Source organism: Corythoichthys intestinalis, chromosome 12 (assembly GCF_030265065.1).
Source record: "Corythoichthys intestinalis isolate RoL2023-P3 chromosome 12, ASM3026506v1, whole genome shotgun sequence".
Lineage (NCBI taxonomy): Eukaryota > Metazoa > Chordata > Actinopteri > Syngnathiformes > Syngnathidae > Corythoichthys > Corythoichthys intestinalis.
The window spans coordinates 24,203,156-24,219,050 of NC_080406.1; the positions used below are offsets into that span (position 1 = coordinate 24,203,156).

General features: G+C 38.6%; 1 protein-coding gene across 2 annotated transcripts in view; it reads left to right on the top strand.

Moving 5' to 3' along the window:
- ubr3 (ubiquitin protein ligase E3 component n-recognin 3) overlaps positions 1 to 15,895 on the top strand; it is a 57,182-nt gene that overhangs the window by 9,625 nt on the left and 31,662 nt on the right. For both annotated transcript variants that reach the window (XM_057852229.1, XM_057852230.1), the window contains exons 10-23: positions 2,126 to 2,259; positions 2,351 to 2,437; positions 2,526 to 2,591; positions 3,056 to 3,145; positions 3,216 to 3,344; positions 3,414 to 3,466; positions 3,543 to 3,676; positions 3,939 to 4,024; positions 4,114 to 4,255; positions 5,614 to 5,710; positions 8,440 to 8,581; positions 8,803 to 8,907; positions 10,609 to 10,779; positions 13,479 to 13,924. In XM_057852229.1, the coding sequence (XP_057708212.1) occupies positions 2,126 to 2,259; positions 2,351 to 2,437; positions 2,526 to 2,591; positions 3,056 to 3,145; positions 3,216 to 3,344; positions 3,414 to 3,466; positions 3,543 to 3,676; positions 3,939 to 4,024; positions 4,114 to 4,255; positions 5,614 to 5,710; positions 8,440 to 8,581; positions 8,803 to 8,907; positions 10,609 to 10,779; positions 13,479 to 13,924 (1,882 nt within the window). The remainder of the gene's footprint in view (positions 1 to 2,125; positions 2,260 to 2,350; positions 2,438 to 2,525; positions 2,592 to 3,055; positions 3,146 to 3,215; positions 3,345 to 3,413; positions 3,467 to 3,542; positions 3,677 to 3,938; positions 4,025 to 4,113; positions 4,256 to 5,613; positions 5,711 to 8,439; positions 8,582 to 8,802; positions 8,908 to 10,608; positions 10,780 to 13,478; positions 13,925 to 15,895) is intronic.

Consider the following 15,895-nt stretch of genomic DNA (forward strand, 5'->3'; position numbering starts at 1 on the left):
TGCGTTGGGAAAGAACATAGGGTGTTAAGAAAATGATCAATTACTACCTTTCTTCCCCACATTGCCTCCCACGGTAAATTTAATTGCTGAGAGAGGGAATGTAAAGCTTTAGCCAAATAAAGAAAGGCTCCAAAAGCTGTCAAAATTCTCTGTGCTCATTATACGCTGCGTTTAGCTCTATATATTGGTAAAACGGCACATTTCTAGATTGAACGCGACAATGCGTGAGTGGATTGTGCGCTTTAGGAAAAAATAATTACTGCTGTTAACGCAATAAATTTGATAGCCCTACTTTAAGCCAAAACTACTCTGGATGAGTATAAGACATTTTGTCTGTAACGTTATATACAATTAGAAAACGATTAAAACAAAAAAATATATATATACCGTATTGGCCCGAATATAAGACGATGTTTTTTGCACTGAAATAAGATTGAAAAAGAGGAGGTCGTCTTATAACTGCGGCCTACAAAAAAAAAACAAAAAAAAAAAAAAAAACTGCGGCCTAGACATATACCCATTCACGACGCTTGATGGCGCCAGTCATCAATGAATCGAATGCTGAACGCGACTCGGGCGGCCAAAGCAAACCCCTGACACGAAGAAGAAAGTGGTAAGAAGGAAAAGAGAAGAAAATACCGGTAATAGAAGAGATAACCGAAAATGGAGAAACTTCGCGACAATTTGGAGAAAGGTGGGTCGAAGATTGGCCAGGTTAACCGGTGTTTGGCCATTCCTTACTACGCGGCGAAACGTCCTACACAATGATCAGGGCGCTTGCATATGCATTCACACGCATGCGCACATCGGTTGGAAGCGGCGAGTACTCACTATTTTTGTTTTTATTTAGTTATTTAGAACCTTTTCACAGCCTCAAAGATACTTTTTGCATGTATTACCCTCTCATACTTTTAACCATTGTGTTTTTTTGTGTTAGCTTTGAAGCAGTTGACCACATTAGTCACGTAGCGTATTTAAACCGTCCTTATTTGACATAACTACATTTAAGTATTTTCTGCAGGCATTTCTTTAGTACGTTATTCCTGTATGCATCTAAACAAAACAAGTTTAGAGCACACGGTAGTAATTTAGGTGTCAAATTCGACTAATGTAGGACGTTTCGCCGATGTAGGACATTTTGGCAGAACACCGGCAGCTGAGGAGAAGTTATGACGCAAACTTCAAGTTGATGGTGATAAATGAGGCGGTGTCTTCAAACAACTGCAAAGCGGCTGTGAAATATGGTGTCACAGAGTGTAATGTACGGAGATGTAGAGCTCAAAAAGATCGCCTAAAAAATGCTCACAGTCAGAGAAAAGCTTTCCGTGGTCGTTTCTGTATAAAAATTAATTTGGTGTTCAAAAAGTCTTTTTTCAAACTTGAGTCTTGAAAAAGAGGGGGTCGTCTTATAATCGGGGTCGTCTTATATTCGGGCCAATACGGTATTTAAAAAAAAGGCATGTCCGATATTTTTTGCCGATTCCGATACTTTGAAAATGACGTGTTCGGATGCCGATCGATCGGGACATCTTTAATAAAAAACATTAGCTCAAACAAAAACGTACCTTATGTTGGTTTTAACAGGGCGCAGCTGGATTCAGCCATGGTGAATAAGTTGGGTCATATTCAATGTTGCCACCAGAGGGCATTGTATCCACCCTAATCAATAAAACTAAATGCAAACACTTTCAAAACAAACCATTACAACGCCACTCTAATTAAACTATACTCGAACAGCAAAATATGATTCGAAGCTTTTTTTTTTTTTTTTCTAATCGAATTACTTGAGTTAATCGATGAATCTTTGCAGCACATTTGTTTTTGGAGTAATGATGATCATTGGTAAACTGCGGCACATACTGTATGAGCCTGTGTCACTGAATTAGAATTGTGCTTTATGCTGATCACTTGCCACGTGTAGTCATGCCACTAAAAATAGCATTGCCCCTTGGTCAGTCGGTTTGAGTATCTTCTTGCTGTGGTTATACGCACAGTCGTGCTACTACTTTGTATGCCCGTACCATGCAATGAATTCTACAAAGTGCAGTTCAAATGTGCGGCCTTTGCAAATTGTATGTGCAGTTATTCATAAATTCATTAAAAGTGTCAATTCTTTGCTGTGCAGGAATGAACCTGAATAAGCGGGAGTTGAATGAGCATGTAGAGTTTGAGTCTCAGACATACTATGCAGCATTTGCAGCTGAGCTGGAGGCCTGTGCACAACCAATGTGGGGTCTTTTAACTCACTGCAAAGTCAAAGTAAGTCCTGCCATTTTCTCATGCATGAGTATATTCTTGGAGTTGTATATCCATTTAAGGGGTTTTAACATCTTCAACTCGGACTCTACAGGAGACGCAGGAGTACACTAAAACTGTAGTTCGCTACTGTTTGGAAACTCTACAAATTTGGTTTGATGCAATCAGCTTTAATGATGAGGTAAAGTTTGAAGGCACAGCCATCAGTACACAAAGATGTTTATGCGTTTCACCCTCGATGTTACTCAGGACTTATTTTTCTCTTCTAGCCTTTGCCAAATCAAGTGACATTTCACTTACCACTGCACCGCTACTATGCTATGTTTCTCAGTAAGGTATGTATTTCCGGCAGCAGAATATACTGCAGTGAACTAGTCATTTGAATTTTCAAAATGTGTTCTTAATGTTTCTGAAATATAAAAGCAAAACATCGTAATACCGTTTGAAAAGTGCTAGTGCTCATTGTTGAGGCCCACTTGTGATGTGATGTCAGTTTGTGCTTGTGTGTCACTCAGGCTAGTGTTCTAGCAAATACATTTGATAAGCCTCATGTGGAGTTGGTTTGTTTATGTTGAATAATTTAGTCATTGAATACAGTCATGTACAGTATGTAACATGGGTTGATTGTTGTGTACATTCCTGAAGGATGGTGCTGACATGCGCATTATGATCCTCACCGTTTTAAATGCCTTATTCCTTTCTTGTAGCATCTGTTCACAATTACATACCCCTTTTGGGTGCGGGCATTCATTGTGGTGAAAACTCACTGTAAAATGTGGTTAATTTAAAAAATTCTCAGGCTGTAAAGTGCCAAGGCCTGGATTTAGACAGTCTATTGCCTGACCAAGAGATGCTGATGAAGATCATGGTCCATCCCCTGCAAATTCAGGTATATCTTGATTTTTCTTCTGAAAAACTCTTTTCTACAGCCTTCTGTCAACTAAATCGTTTGATTGTAGGCATGTCTGTCCGAGATCCACAGCAACATGTGGGTCAGAAATGGGCTGCAGATAAAAGGACAAGCTATGACCTACGTGCAGTCACACTTCTGCAACTCCATGATCGACCCTGACATCTATCTACTCCAGGTTAGGACTAATCATTAGACAGTTTGCTTATATGTGATAGTTATATATATATTACCACTTATTTTGCAGGTTTGCGCATCAAGACTTGATCCTGACTACTTCATCTCTAGTGTTTTTGAGAGGTTGGGTTCAATTTATGATCTTTGTTGTTTTACATAAAGCTTTTTGCTCAGTACATAGAAGAAATTGTCTTTGCAGGTTCAAAGTGGTTGATCTTTTGACCATGGCTTCTCAACATCAGAATGCTGTGTTGGACTCTGAACAAGAAAGACCAATGCTAGAAGGTGCTCTGACCTTCTTAGTCATACTGACAAGCCTTCGCATTCATTTAGGTAAGTGGTGCAACACAGAATGTCATAGTGCTGACACTGTGACATTCATTGTGAATAATGACCTTGTGATAGCTGCTGATAAAGGAGAGCGCTCTGTTCTGCTGTCCATCAGATGTCCGTTTTTATAGGTTAGGCAAGCACTGGTTAGGGTCATTATAAATTGTATTGAATTACTTTTGCATTCTAGCTTTTATAAATCCAACCCAATGTGAAAGTATTCATTAAAAACAGCTCATGTTCTGTTTCTCACTCTCACCATCAGGGATGACTGATGATGAGATCCTTCGGGCTGAGATGGTCTCACAGTTGTGTATGAATGATCGCACGCACAGCTCACTGTTAGACCTTGTATCCTTTCAATAAATTCAAGGGACACTGCATGAAAGCGTTTATCCTTGAATTTTTCAGCAACTTATTCCTTAAGAACGTTTTCTTAGATTCCCGAGAATCCAAACCCAAAGAGTGGAATTGTACCAGGGAGCTGCAGTTTTGAGGAAATGCTGTCTGCCGTAGCTGATTTTAAAGCGCCAGTGTTTGAGCCAGGAGGTTCCATGCAGCAGGGAATGTACACGCCGAAAGGTAGGATGCATTCTAACATTGATCATTCATAGACTTTATAATGTAATTAACGGGGCGAAGGGGCCGATAAATAGGGGGTCTGCATTGTTGGCGAGGCAGTCAAAGCTGACCGAGTGGAATCACAGACAAAGAGTTTTTTGTTGAAATTTCTTGTGAATAAATGCTTAAATCCTTGAATTCTTTATAGGTATGGATGTAAAAGTCTGGATTCTTGGTTAAAAGCAAAAGAAACCGTGCAGGTAGCATTTATTTTACGTAAATTTGTCGAATGTGCGGCTCGTCTTTAAGTTCACTGTGGCGCCGCCTTACTACAAATCCATAACAAAGAGCTTTTTACATTGAAATTCTTGGAAATAAATGCTTAAAACCCTGAATTCTTTATACATATTGACGTAAAACAGTCTCGATTCTTGGTGAAGAGCAAAAGAAACCGTGCTGGTAACATTTCTTTTACGTAAATTTGTCGAATGTGCGGCTCTTCTTCAAGTTCACTGGCGCCGCCTTACCACAACAAATAGCTTTTTACGTTGAAATTCTTGTGAATAAATGCTTAAATCCCTGAAATCTTTATAGATGGAAAACGTGCAGGTTACGTTAGCATTCATTTTACGTAAATATTGCGAACTATGATGCCAATGTTTTAGCAGCTGATTTCCCCATTTTTTTCACGTTTCAAAATGCATTTATCGTATGAAAAATATAATAATTGCCTTGAACCCTCGAACAAATCACTCCTGAGACAATTCTTCCTGTTTTTATGTGGTACAGCTTTCGTACTTTTTTAACCGAAATCCAAGTTATTTTGCTGTGTGCGTGTGTTTGTGAATAGCTCCTCTTGATGTGAGCAGCCCCCTGCTTGAAGGAGTTGCGCAGTACATGGCCGAGCTGACCCGTCAATAATGATGATGACTATGGATCATTTGTAAAATAAATTCATGAAGCCATGGAATTGTCACCAAAAGAATCTGTGTAAACCTGGATTATGTATCAAAAAGATAAAAACATTCACTGGTTTTGGAAGCCACATGAATTAATTCCTGATCATTCTGGGCCTATTGATGGAATAATCTTTTAAAAACTTAAGAAAATTATGTGAGACAGAATTATTTAAACAATGCAATGTCTGGGTAAACAATCAAATGCGTTTAAATTAGATGGCAAAAGATGCAACTATGTCATTAAATACATACATTTTCTGTGAGATTTTTGTGTGGTTGCTTGCTAGTTTTATCAGCCCCCATCCAACCACTTGGGGGCATGCTAATACCACTTTTAAATGTACATGTAGAATTGAAAGAAACATAGTCATGTTATTGAGCAGCTGTTACAAAGCACATCTCATCCTTTTTCTCAAACAGCTGAGGTATGGGAGAATGAGTTTGACCCCATCATGGTTGTTCTCAGAACTGTGTATCGACGTGATGTACAGTCTGCAATGGACCGATATTCAGCATTGTAAGTTGAATTTAACATTTCCCCAAATGAATTAATAATTGTGTTTGTTAATGTGTAACTACACTGACATCATATTTATTTATGTATGACATTTATTTGGAATATATATTTTAAGTGTTCGCTACCAAAACAAACTCATCATACTCTATTCACTGTTGTCAGGTCACCTATCTCATCAGTTCACAAAGGGGCATGATAAGAAAGGTCAGATCTATTTGGTGCTAGAGTTGCATCCAATTAAATTGCTGTCAAGAGAAATCAATATTGCAGGCGAAATTGGAATAGAATTGAGGAAATCTCCCTGGTTTGGTGGTGGTCCTGAGACAAATGTGTCTGTTGCAATGAAGTAGAATCTTAAGGCACATTCTTCATGATACTGGAATGAATGGCAGTGCTATTACTACTAAATGGTAGCTCAAATAATGCAATGTTTGCAATGGTAGTGGACAAGATAACCTTTGTATAATGGGTGTTCTTTGAGTGTACATGTAATTGAAAGTACAGATGGATCGCTGATAGATAATTGTTTTTCCACCCACTCGACACCTTTTTAAGGCTTTTAATGTGCTACGTGGAACTGGTTGGCTCTGATTTATACAATCATATAAGAAAGTGGGCGATAACATGGCTCTTGAATTTTAAGATTTATGGAACACATGCAACACAAATATTGTTTCCCTGACTTCTTCACGATTATGGGAAATGTTTATGTGCCACTAGCCTACATTGCACATGTCAATGTTTCCGTCAGGAAAAGGCTGGTGTCCCGCCAGGCTTGTAAAACAGACGTAAACCCTGGTATTAGCATCCTTATATAGTAGGCCTGAACGATATTGGAAAAAACTATTGCAGCGATTTTTTTGGGGCCTTTGCGATATTAAATTTTTTTTTTTTTTTTTTTTAAGGAAATTTCACTAGATGACTTGAATAGCTTTTTGGAAAGACTTTGGATGACTCACAATGACTACAGTGTACAGTGATCCCTTGTTTTTCGCGGTTAATGGGGACCAGAACCCGCCGCGATAAGTGAAAAACCGCCAAGTTGTGCACCCCGCCCCCCAAATTTTTATTTTTTTTGTGTGTGTGCTCAATGTATTTATTCAGATTTAGCATTGGAAAGAGATGTTTTTTTTCTCACTTTTCCCCCAAAGTATATATTTTTAAAATAGGTATATATATATATATATATATATATATATATATATATATATATATATATATCAATGGTTTTAAGCACTTCAAATGTAAAAATTATGATCAGTTTTAAACATAACTGTCCAACCAAATCATTTTTGAACAAGAATAAAGTACTGTAGTTGAAAAATGCTTGGCTTTATTAAATACTTCTGTTTATCTACCTGAGCTGTGACTCTTGGTGGACATGTAGAAATTACAAACTCCTCATGATCACTTCTGGCATTTAATTTGTATGTCTCAAACGTCTCGACACACACACACATTCATTCCAAAGCGGCTTCCTTGCAGAAACTGTTTCACAAGTTAAACGATGATGGACAGCTGCTGCACTGTGGTGTCCGCTTCTTTGGCAAGATCAGAGATACCAGCATCAATAACTTTAATAAGCAAGTGCTGCAGTGACTGTGAGGTTCAAAGAGCTGGGAAAGGGAGGGTGTGAGGCCTTGCGCAGAGCAGAAAGCAGGGCGTGTGTGGATTAAAAAAACAAAAAAACAAAACTCGCACGTCTTTGTGATGGGACTATCGCGCACGCACACATCGCGATGGCGATGTTTAAACGATATATCGTTCAGGCTTATTATGTGGTAGATATTATTCAAGTGAGTGAACTCATTACATTCAGGAGATATAGTGCCCTCCATAATTATTGGCAGCCCTGAAAAAGATGTGTTTTTTGGCTTCTAATGTATATATATATTTTTTTATTCAAATAATATCAGGTTCCCAGGTCCTTTGGAAGCGAAACAGCCCCACAGCATCACTGACCCACCCAAAGCACACGGTCCCAGGCTTCTGGGGTCTGGCGTGCCACGAAAGCTGTGCATCCTGAAAAGCACCTCATACCCACTGTGAATTATGGGGGTGAGTCAGTGATGCTGTGGGGCTGTTTCGCTTCCAAAGGCCCTGGGAACCTTGTTAGGGTGCATGGCATCATGAATGCTTTGAAATACCAGGACATTTTAAATCAAAATCTGTTGCCCTCTGCCCGAAAGCTGAAGATGGGTCGTCACTGGGTCTTTCAGCAAGACAATGACCCTAAACATATGGCCAAATCTACACAGAAATGGTTCACCAGACACAAAATCAAGCTCCTCCCATGGCCATCTCAGTCCCCAGACCTTGTTTTGTTAGCAAAAGGGGGTTGTACAAAATATTAACACCAGGGGTGCTAATAATTGTGACACACATAATTTGATGTCAAATAATTTTTTCTTTATGTGGGATTTTTTTCCCCACTGAATGAATGCACTTGTATTGAAGGTTGGATTTTTCTCTTTTTTTCCATGAAGGTCCCATATTATTTGAATTAAAAAATATATATTAGAAGCTAAAAAACACATGTTTTTCAGGGGTGCCAATAATTATGGAGGGCACTGTAGAAAATCTTATATTTTATTCTAAACTGTAATATTTTATCTGGTATACACATTATCAAGACATATTTGGCATGTTTTCAACGATATATTATCAACACTTTGTTGCCTGGAAATTTGCCATTGTGACCGTGTCAATATTTGTGATTTATCACCAAGTTTGAAGCAGTCTGGCTTTCACACTGGTAACCCATGGCCACCGTACAAGGAGAGGACTCCCCTGCACCCCTGCTATAAAGGCCTAATCAAACTATTGCACTGCAAGACCCTGCACATTGTGATATTTACTCTTCTGTACAAGGTGTGCTCCTCAACTATATTTCTTATACCATTAATAATGTACCTCCTATCTACCTCTTTTTGACATAAATTGTTCTTATTGTGGTTATTATTTTGTGCTTAAATATTGTCACAAAAAGTTGACAAAGATGTACCCGCAAATACAGTGCTGAATACTAATATCAGACCATTTTGAAATTGGCCAATGATATAATTTTTCATTTTCATGTTTGATGGTTTCAGATATGGATGGATCATCAAAACATGTCTGAACATGTGTTGTGCATGGTGCTATATTTAATTGAGCTGGGCTTGGACAACCAGGTTCAAGACAGTAAAGAAGATGAGGTAAGACATGATGGGTGGGAGTGGGTGGTTTGAAGTCATAAAAGGCTTATTTTAATCAAACGGTCATCCCCTCAACCCATAGTTACTGTTTATCATGCTAGTCCTGGCAGATACAGTATGCAAAGATGGATTATATATTTTTAAGTAATTATTGCAGGCATGAAAATCACTCACCTTTCAGCGAAATTCGCCGTTTTGAAGTCAAAAAGGGTGACCTCTGTGAATTGTGTAGATCCGAGGAGATCATTTTTGAAGGGTGTTCGGGAGATTTTTTTTTTATTTTTTATGTCGGACGCTTGGTATGCAAGCGGGGAAAGCGGCACAAAGCCAAAAAAGCGCACCAGAGTGGCCAAAACATTGACTTATTTCAACGAAACAAAGGAGGGTTCACTGTTGTCCTTTCTCTCTTCAATGCCAAGTTTGGCTGCACGTTGGCCGTGAATGAACACCTTAAGCGCCGTCACCCAGTTTGTAAGTCCATCTAATTAACTACCGACATGTTTTATTGAAGTTGCTAAGCCTGTCGCGATATGCAATGAGTCCATTTATCCCACGGTAAATAAAAATGATGGTGGTAATTTTCACGGCTGCGTTTTATCGCCGCGTGCGTGGATACATTTGTGCGTGCGTGTATACGTGCGTTTTGATGGCATATGAGACTCAAGTTCCTTTGACAGAAGTTTATTGGTAATCAACACGCCGTAGAATTAAAGTTCAAACATACAAAATAAGGAAACACATGTATATTAAGCACTGTAAACGTTAGCATTGCTACATTGAGGCTAATGGGGGAAAAAAGACAACCTACTTTAGCCTGCTATAAAACATTGGCAGTCTTCTCCAAAACGCAAACTTGCGGTTAAAAAGTGACACTTCAAACATGAAAAATCGCTGGTTAACAGCATTTGCAAACGAAAAAAAAAAAAAAAAAGATTACGGACACCACATGCAATGACAAAAAGAGCTTTTTTTGCGGAGTGCAAAGCTAACTGTGAGCGGTTTAGCGAACGTACTTCCGGTAAACATTTCAAAAATCGATTTCTGGAGTTAATCCCACATACTTCAGAATTCAGATTCTACAATAAGAATACCTTTAAAATGACACCCTTTATGAAAAATCTGATTGGCAATGATTATAATACTATTATATATTGTAGTATACTATAATATTAAAGCTAGATATTTATTTAAGACTTGTTTTGAATCATGTTGGAAAGGCGAAGTCAGTGTTCTGAATCTGTTACATTCCATTTTTTTTTTTTGCACTAGTTAATGCTATCAGCATTTGACCTCATTGTTTATTTGTGATGTATTGTTGTTATTTAAGTGTTTATTGGTACTTTAATAAATAATTTAAGTTTTCCAAAATGTTTTTGTGAATAAATAAGCGTCATCAAAAATTTCACAGCTAAATTATTTAAAAAAAATAAAAAAAGTGTGTGTGTGTGTGTGTGGGGGGGGGGGATTATTAGATTAGTCGACTAATCGTAAAAATAGTTGGCTTACTAATCGGGAGAAAATTACCGTAGCCGTTTGGGACAACCCTAGTTGTACAGTGTACCAAACATATTTCCTCCACACCCTTCTCACCTTTTTAACCCCTGACCCATTTTCATGCCTGTTATTGATTACTTTCTTTTTAAAAAAATAGAGGGAAATACTAAATAAGTGTATGACTCCCACATCATTCTGATTTTTCAGGAGCCTTGCATTGAGGAACACTGTCATGACAGTTGGTTCCCTGGCACCAATCTCATCTCCAATCTGCACCATGTCATTAACTTTGTGAGAGTGAGAGTTCCTGAGACTGCTCCTGAAGTAAAACGCGAGGCTCCGCCTAGCACTAGCTCAGAAGCTTCAAGTTATGGCCAGGTAAAAGGCTCATCTTAGTGGCGGTACTTGGGCACTGTCACATCTTGACAATTTTAATGAAAAGAGACAGCGGCGTGATGTCATTTTACTTCATTAGAGGCTGCTTGGGGTCTCTGTATCAGCATTATTATTGTTGTTCACGGTGCTATCCTCAATCCACAGAACTCCAGGCGTCTTTCAGCCAATTGGAGAGAGGTAGCTGTTTGTGTCCCTTTGCTAAAAAAAAAAAAAAAAAAATCAAAAACTTTTGCGCGTTTGTTGGTGGTGCACGATTTAAAGTCGGGTCTCCTGGGTTTGCTGTGGTTTGTGTATGATGCCTCGCTTCGGCAGTTCGCCTGCCTCTCAACTGCTAAAACTAATTATGTGTGTAATGCAGGTTTTGGTAAACGCTTTTTAACTGCATGTCAGTGTGATTGATGTTGCCGTGTCTGAGGAATATGATGTATGTTTATTTAACAGTGCGGCACAGGTCCTTTTGTCAGGTCAGGTCATAGCAATCCTTCAGATGTGTTGTGCGTTTCAGGATGACTCCCTAGGTAATGACTCTGTCTGAAGCGCCATCTGCAAGAGCGATAAAGAAACGTTGGCAGAATTTTTATAATAGACGTTTAAGTTAACTTTTATGTGCATTGTACCTATTTCACTATGGTAATGAAGCATCCTTTGAATCCATCTAAGTCCACTAGTTTATTATTATTGTCAGGTTGAGGGATGATGATTTCGCAACACACCCAGTTACAGGTGGAATATGAAGTAGTGTGTGCTGAAAAGCCCGTTGTCCATGTGATATGGAATCATTATGAATTTCATTCTGCATGTCCATTAGAGCTGAACCAGCAAAATTTATCAAGTAACTAGAAGCTAATACTAAGATTCACAGTAATTGTTTTTCCACATGGACTCGCCTGGAGGAGAGATTGTTTAAATGTGAGAAAATGTCAGAAGTTTGTGATCATCTCACACTTGTAATAAAGAAGATAAGGTACATTGTGTTTACGACATAGCATAATTAATTAAAAGTAACACATTTTCACTTGTGTGTTCACCAACGCAGTGTATCAATGTTAGTTAATCTAATATAATTCAAGGGGTGGCATGGCACAGTGGTAGAGCAGTTGACTCGTTCCCCAGCCCAGAGGTTCAATTCTCCACCCCGAAGAACTCAAAGAACAACCCTTGAGCAAGATCCTTAACCCCACATTGCTCCTGGTGCTGTGTCACCAGCATCAAAGCATTTTGAGTGCCTTAAAGGTGGAAAGGCGCTGTGCAAGTGGAACTCCATACCCCATTTAATATAGCCAACCATCAGTAGAGTAGAATGGATTTGCTAACTTGTTAATAGAAACACAGTTAAGACCAAGTCGCTAATCTTGAGTTTACGACCATAGATATCAGATATATAAAGCTACATGTCTGGTGTAAGCTGAGACCCAATGCGGACGGGTGTTGTCACTTATCAGCCGTTTTGCATTGGTACCATTCGGTAAATGTATCATTCAATTGAGCGTGTAGTTTGAAATGGCTATAGATTACTCAGTTTTCGACCAATTTTCATTTTGGTTTGTCATAAATGTCAGAGATTTAGTAGTTTCGACCAATTTTCATTTTGGTTGGTCATAAATGTCAGAGATATAGTAATTTTACGGCATAGTGTCTAGTTAATATGGTTCATAATGTACCAAACATTATGTAATCTAGGGCTGCAGCTATCAAATATTTTAGTAATCGAGTATTCGAGTAAAAATTCTATTGATTAATCGAGTATTCGGATAAAACATTTTTAGGTAAAGAGCAATTACAAATATTCATGAGAAAACAACACATTTCACCTAAGACTGAACCATTTTCAGACAATCAATGTTTTTATTTTCGATGTACATTGTTGAAAACAGCCAACCATTGCATCTCAGACGTGACTAGAAAGAAAAAAAAAACTAATTCGCTTTCACTCAAAAAACTTCCAGATCTTATTGAAAAAAAAAAAAAATCATATTTCTTCACAAAAAATGTCATTACGCTGTTAGGATTTTGAGTTTTTGCAGTGTTCAAAATAGGGCTGCAGCTATCGATTATTTTAGTAGTCGATTAATCGATGAACTACTTAGTTCGAATAATCAAGTAATCTGATAAGGAACATAAAAAATGAAAATACCTGAGCTGAGCCTCAAAGGGTATAAAAAAAAGAGGATCTATGTACAACAAAAGAACAATTGGCTAACTAACATAGCAAAAGTCAGCTAGCTTAAATGCTATAAAATGGTAACTTTTTTTTTTTTACCAAAATAGAAATGCATAAAAAAAAAAATTAGCTCGAACAAAAACTTAGCTTATGTTGGTCTTAACAGAGAGCAGCTGGATTCAGACATGTGAAATGAGGCACACTAGAGGGCAGTGTATTCACCCAAATCAATACAACTAAATGCAAACACTTTCAAAACAAACCATATTACAACGCCACTATAATTAAACGAATACTCGAAGCAGCAAAATTTAATTCAAATCTTTTTTTTTCTAATCGAATACTCGAGTTAATCGATTAATCGTTGCAGCACTAATGTAATCTGTCAAGAATTTAAACTCAACACAATGTACATATGCACAACCTAATGAAATACAAAATCCCTATCAAAAATTGACAAAAGTTTAAATTTAAAATTTTTCGCGGGGAAAAATAACTCACAATCGTTCTCCTTCCTCAGAACCTGCGGGAAGCCCAGGTATTCAGCCTTGTCGCGGAGCGCAGAAGGAAGTTCCAGGAGATAATTAACCGCAGCAGTTCAGAGGCTAATCTGGTCGTCCGGCCCAAGAGTTCTTCGACACGATGGGTGCCACCAGGTACGCCTCCGCAGCTGGTGACGGAGATCTTGGAGATAAGAGAGAGCATGTTGTCCCTCCTCATCAAGCTGCACCAGAAGCTCTCGTCCAAGCAGAACTCACTGTCGGAATCCTGGCTAGATAATATGGACACGAGCCGTCACGCTCATGGAGATGGTATTACAGCCATCGAGCGTATACTCACTAAGGCAGCCACGCGGAGTTATCAAATCAAGCGTAGCATTCAGGACATTTGTGGAAAGGTTTATCCTCCTGTGCCACCAAAGAAGAACAGTCCAACAGACAAGAAAGCCATGGATAAAGAAGAACGGTAACACTGGTTTTCTTCAATACCTAAAATACAACTAGTCCTCCGGTTACGAACTAGTTCCGTTCCTACGCTGGTGACTTAACCCGAATTTCCGCGTGAATCGGAATTGACCCTTTAAGTACCACTAAATACCCAACTATCCAAAAACATGTATAACATGTCATATCAATAAAATGAAGCAAAAAATAAGGTGGATAGATATTACTTCCCTCTGGTAACACCGATCGCACCATAATTCTTCTTGCAACTGACATTTATTAATTTGACACTGTCAAACTATGAACACACTATCAGAAAATAAAATACAATAATGACAAAGAATGTACAATAATGCTATAAAATAAATCGATAGAGACGTATTTGCTTACAAAAACATACCTCAATGGCTGCACAATAATACCGAGGGGAAATAAAGTCCAAATCTTGGGCAATTCAACAAGGAAATGGCAGCTATTAGTGGCACTGGTCCAGCGGTAAAAATGAACGCTGCTCAGTAAGATAGCAGGCTAATACTAAGCTAATGGAGCGAGCTTCTTGCCTTCTTGAAATGTTAAGTGTCGTATACCCCCGGTTCCCAACGTGAAAGCAATGCTCGAAACTAACCGAAAGTAGCGCTGGCGTGACGTCAAACAAGTCCAAGTGCAACAAAGGAAAGCAGACAGCACATATATTGTAGTTTAATTAAATACCTGATATGCATAGCAATTATTTTAAAGATCAACCAGAAAGAAAAAAAAAACGACTGGTGAAAAAACAGCAGCTGAGACACGTGTCGTGCTGTCGAAATCGCGTAAATCGAGGACATCGTAACCTGGGACTATATGTAGTTTTTCAGTTTTTCTGTTTTATCTAGCTTTACTTTTATCCATTTAAATGAGAGTGCCATTTTAGACTATAGTTAAAAATCTTGAATCATCAATCTGTACTTTTAAGTAAAAAATAATTCAGGATCAATAAATATAATCCTCTTTTGGAGCCACCAATATAATACTATAATACAGTGCTGGCCAAAAGTATTGGCACCCCTGCATTTCTGTCAAATAATGCTCAATTTCTCCCAGAAAATGATTGCAATTGAAAATTCTTTGGTAATAATATCTTCATTTATATTGCTCACAATGTTTTACACAAAACTCCAAAAATGGGCCGGACAGAAGTATTGGCACCCTCAGCCTAATACTTTGTAGCACAACCTGTAGACAAAATAACTGCGAACAACTGCTTCCGGTATCCATCAATGGGATTCTTACAATGCTCTGCTGAAATTTTAGTCAATTCTTCTTTGGCCAACTGCTCCGGTCTCTGAGATTTGAAGGGTACCTTCTCCAAACTGCCATTTTAAGATCTCTTCACAGGTGTCCTATGTGATTCAGGTCTGGGCTCATTACTGGCAACTTTAGGGGTGTCCAGTGCTTTCTCTCAAACCATTTTCTAGTTCTTTTTGAAGTGTGTTTTGGGTCATTGTCTTGCTGGAAGACCCATGACCTCTGAGGGAGACCCAGCTTTCTCACACTGGGCCTTACATTATGCTGCAAAATTTGTTGGTAGTCTTCAGACTTCATGATGCCATGCACACGGTCAAGCAGTGCAGTGCCAGAGGTTGCAAAGCAACCCCAAAACATCAGGGAACCGCCACCATATTTGGCTGTGGGAACCTTGTTCTTTTCTTTCACTTGAAGGCCTCATTTTTTTCCTGTAAACTATATGTTGATGACTTGTGCCAAAAGGCTCTACTTTTGTCTCATCTGACCAGAGAACATTCTTCCAAAACGTTTTTGGCTTTCTCAGGTAAGTTTTGGCAAACTCCAGCCTGGGTGTCCTACCATAGAGTCCCTTTTCATTCAGACGCTGACGGATAGTATGGGTTGACACTGTTGTACCCTCGGACTGCAGGACAGCTTGAACTTGTTTGGATATTAGTCGAGGTTCTTTACTCACCATCCGATCAATCTTTCATTGAAATCCCTCGTC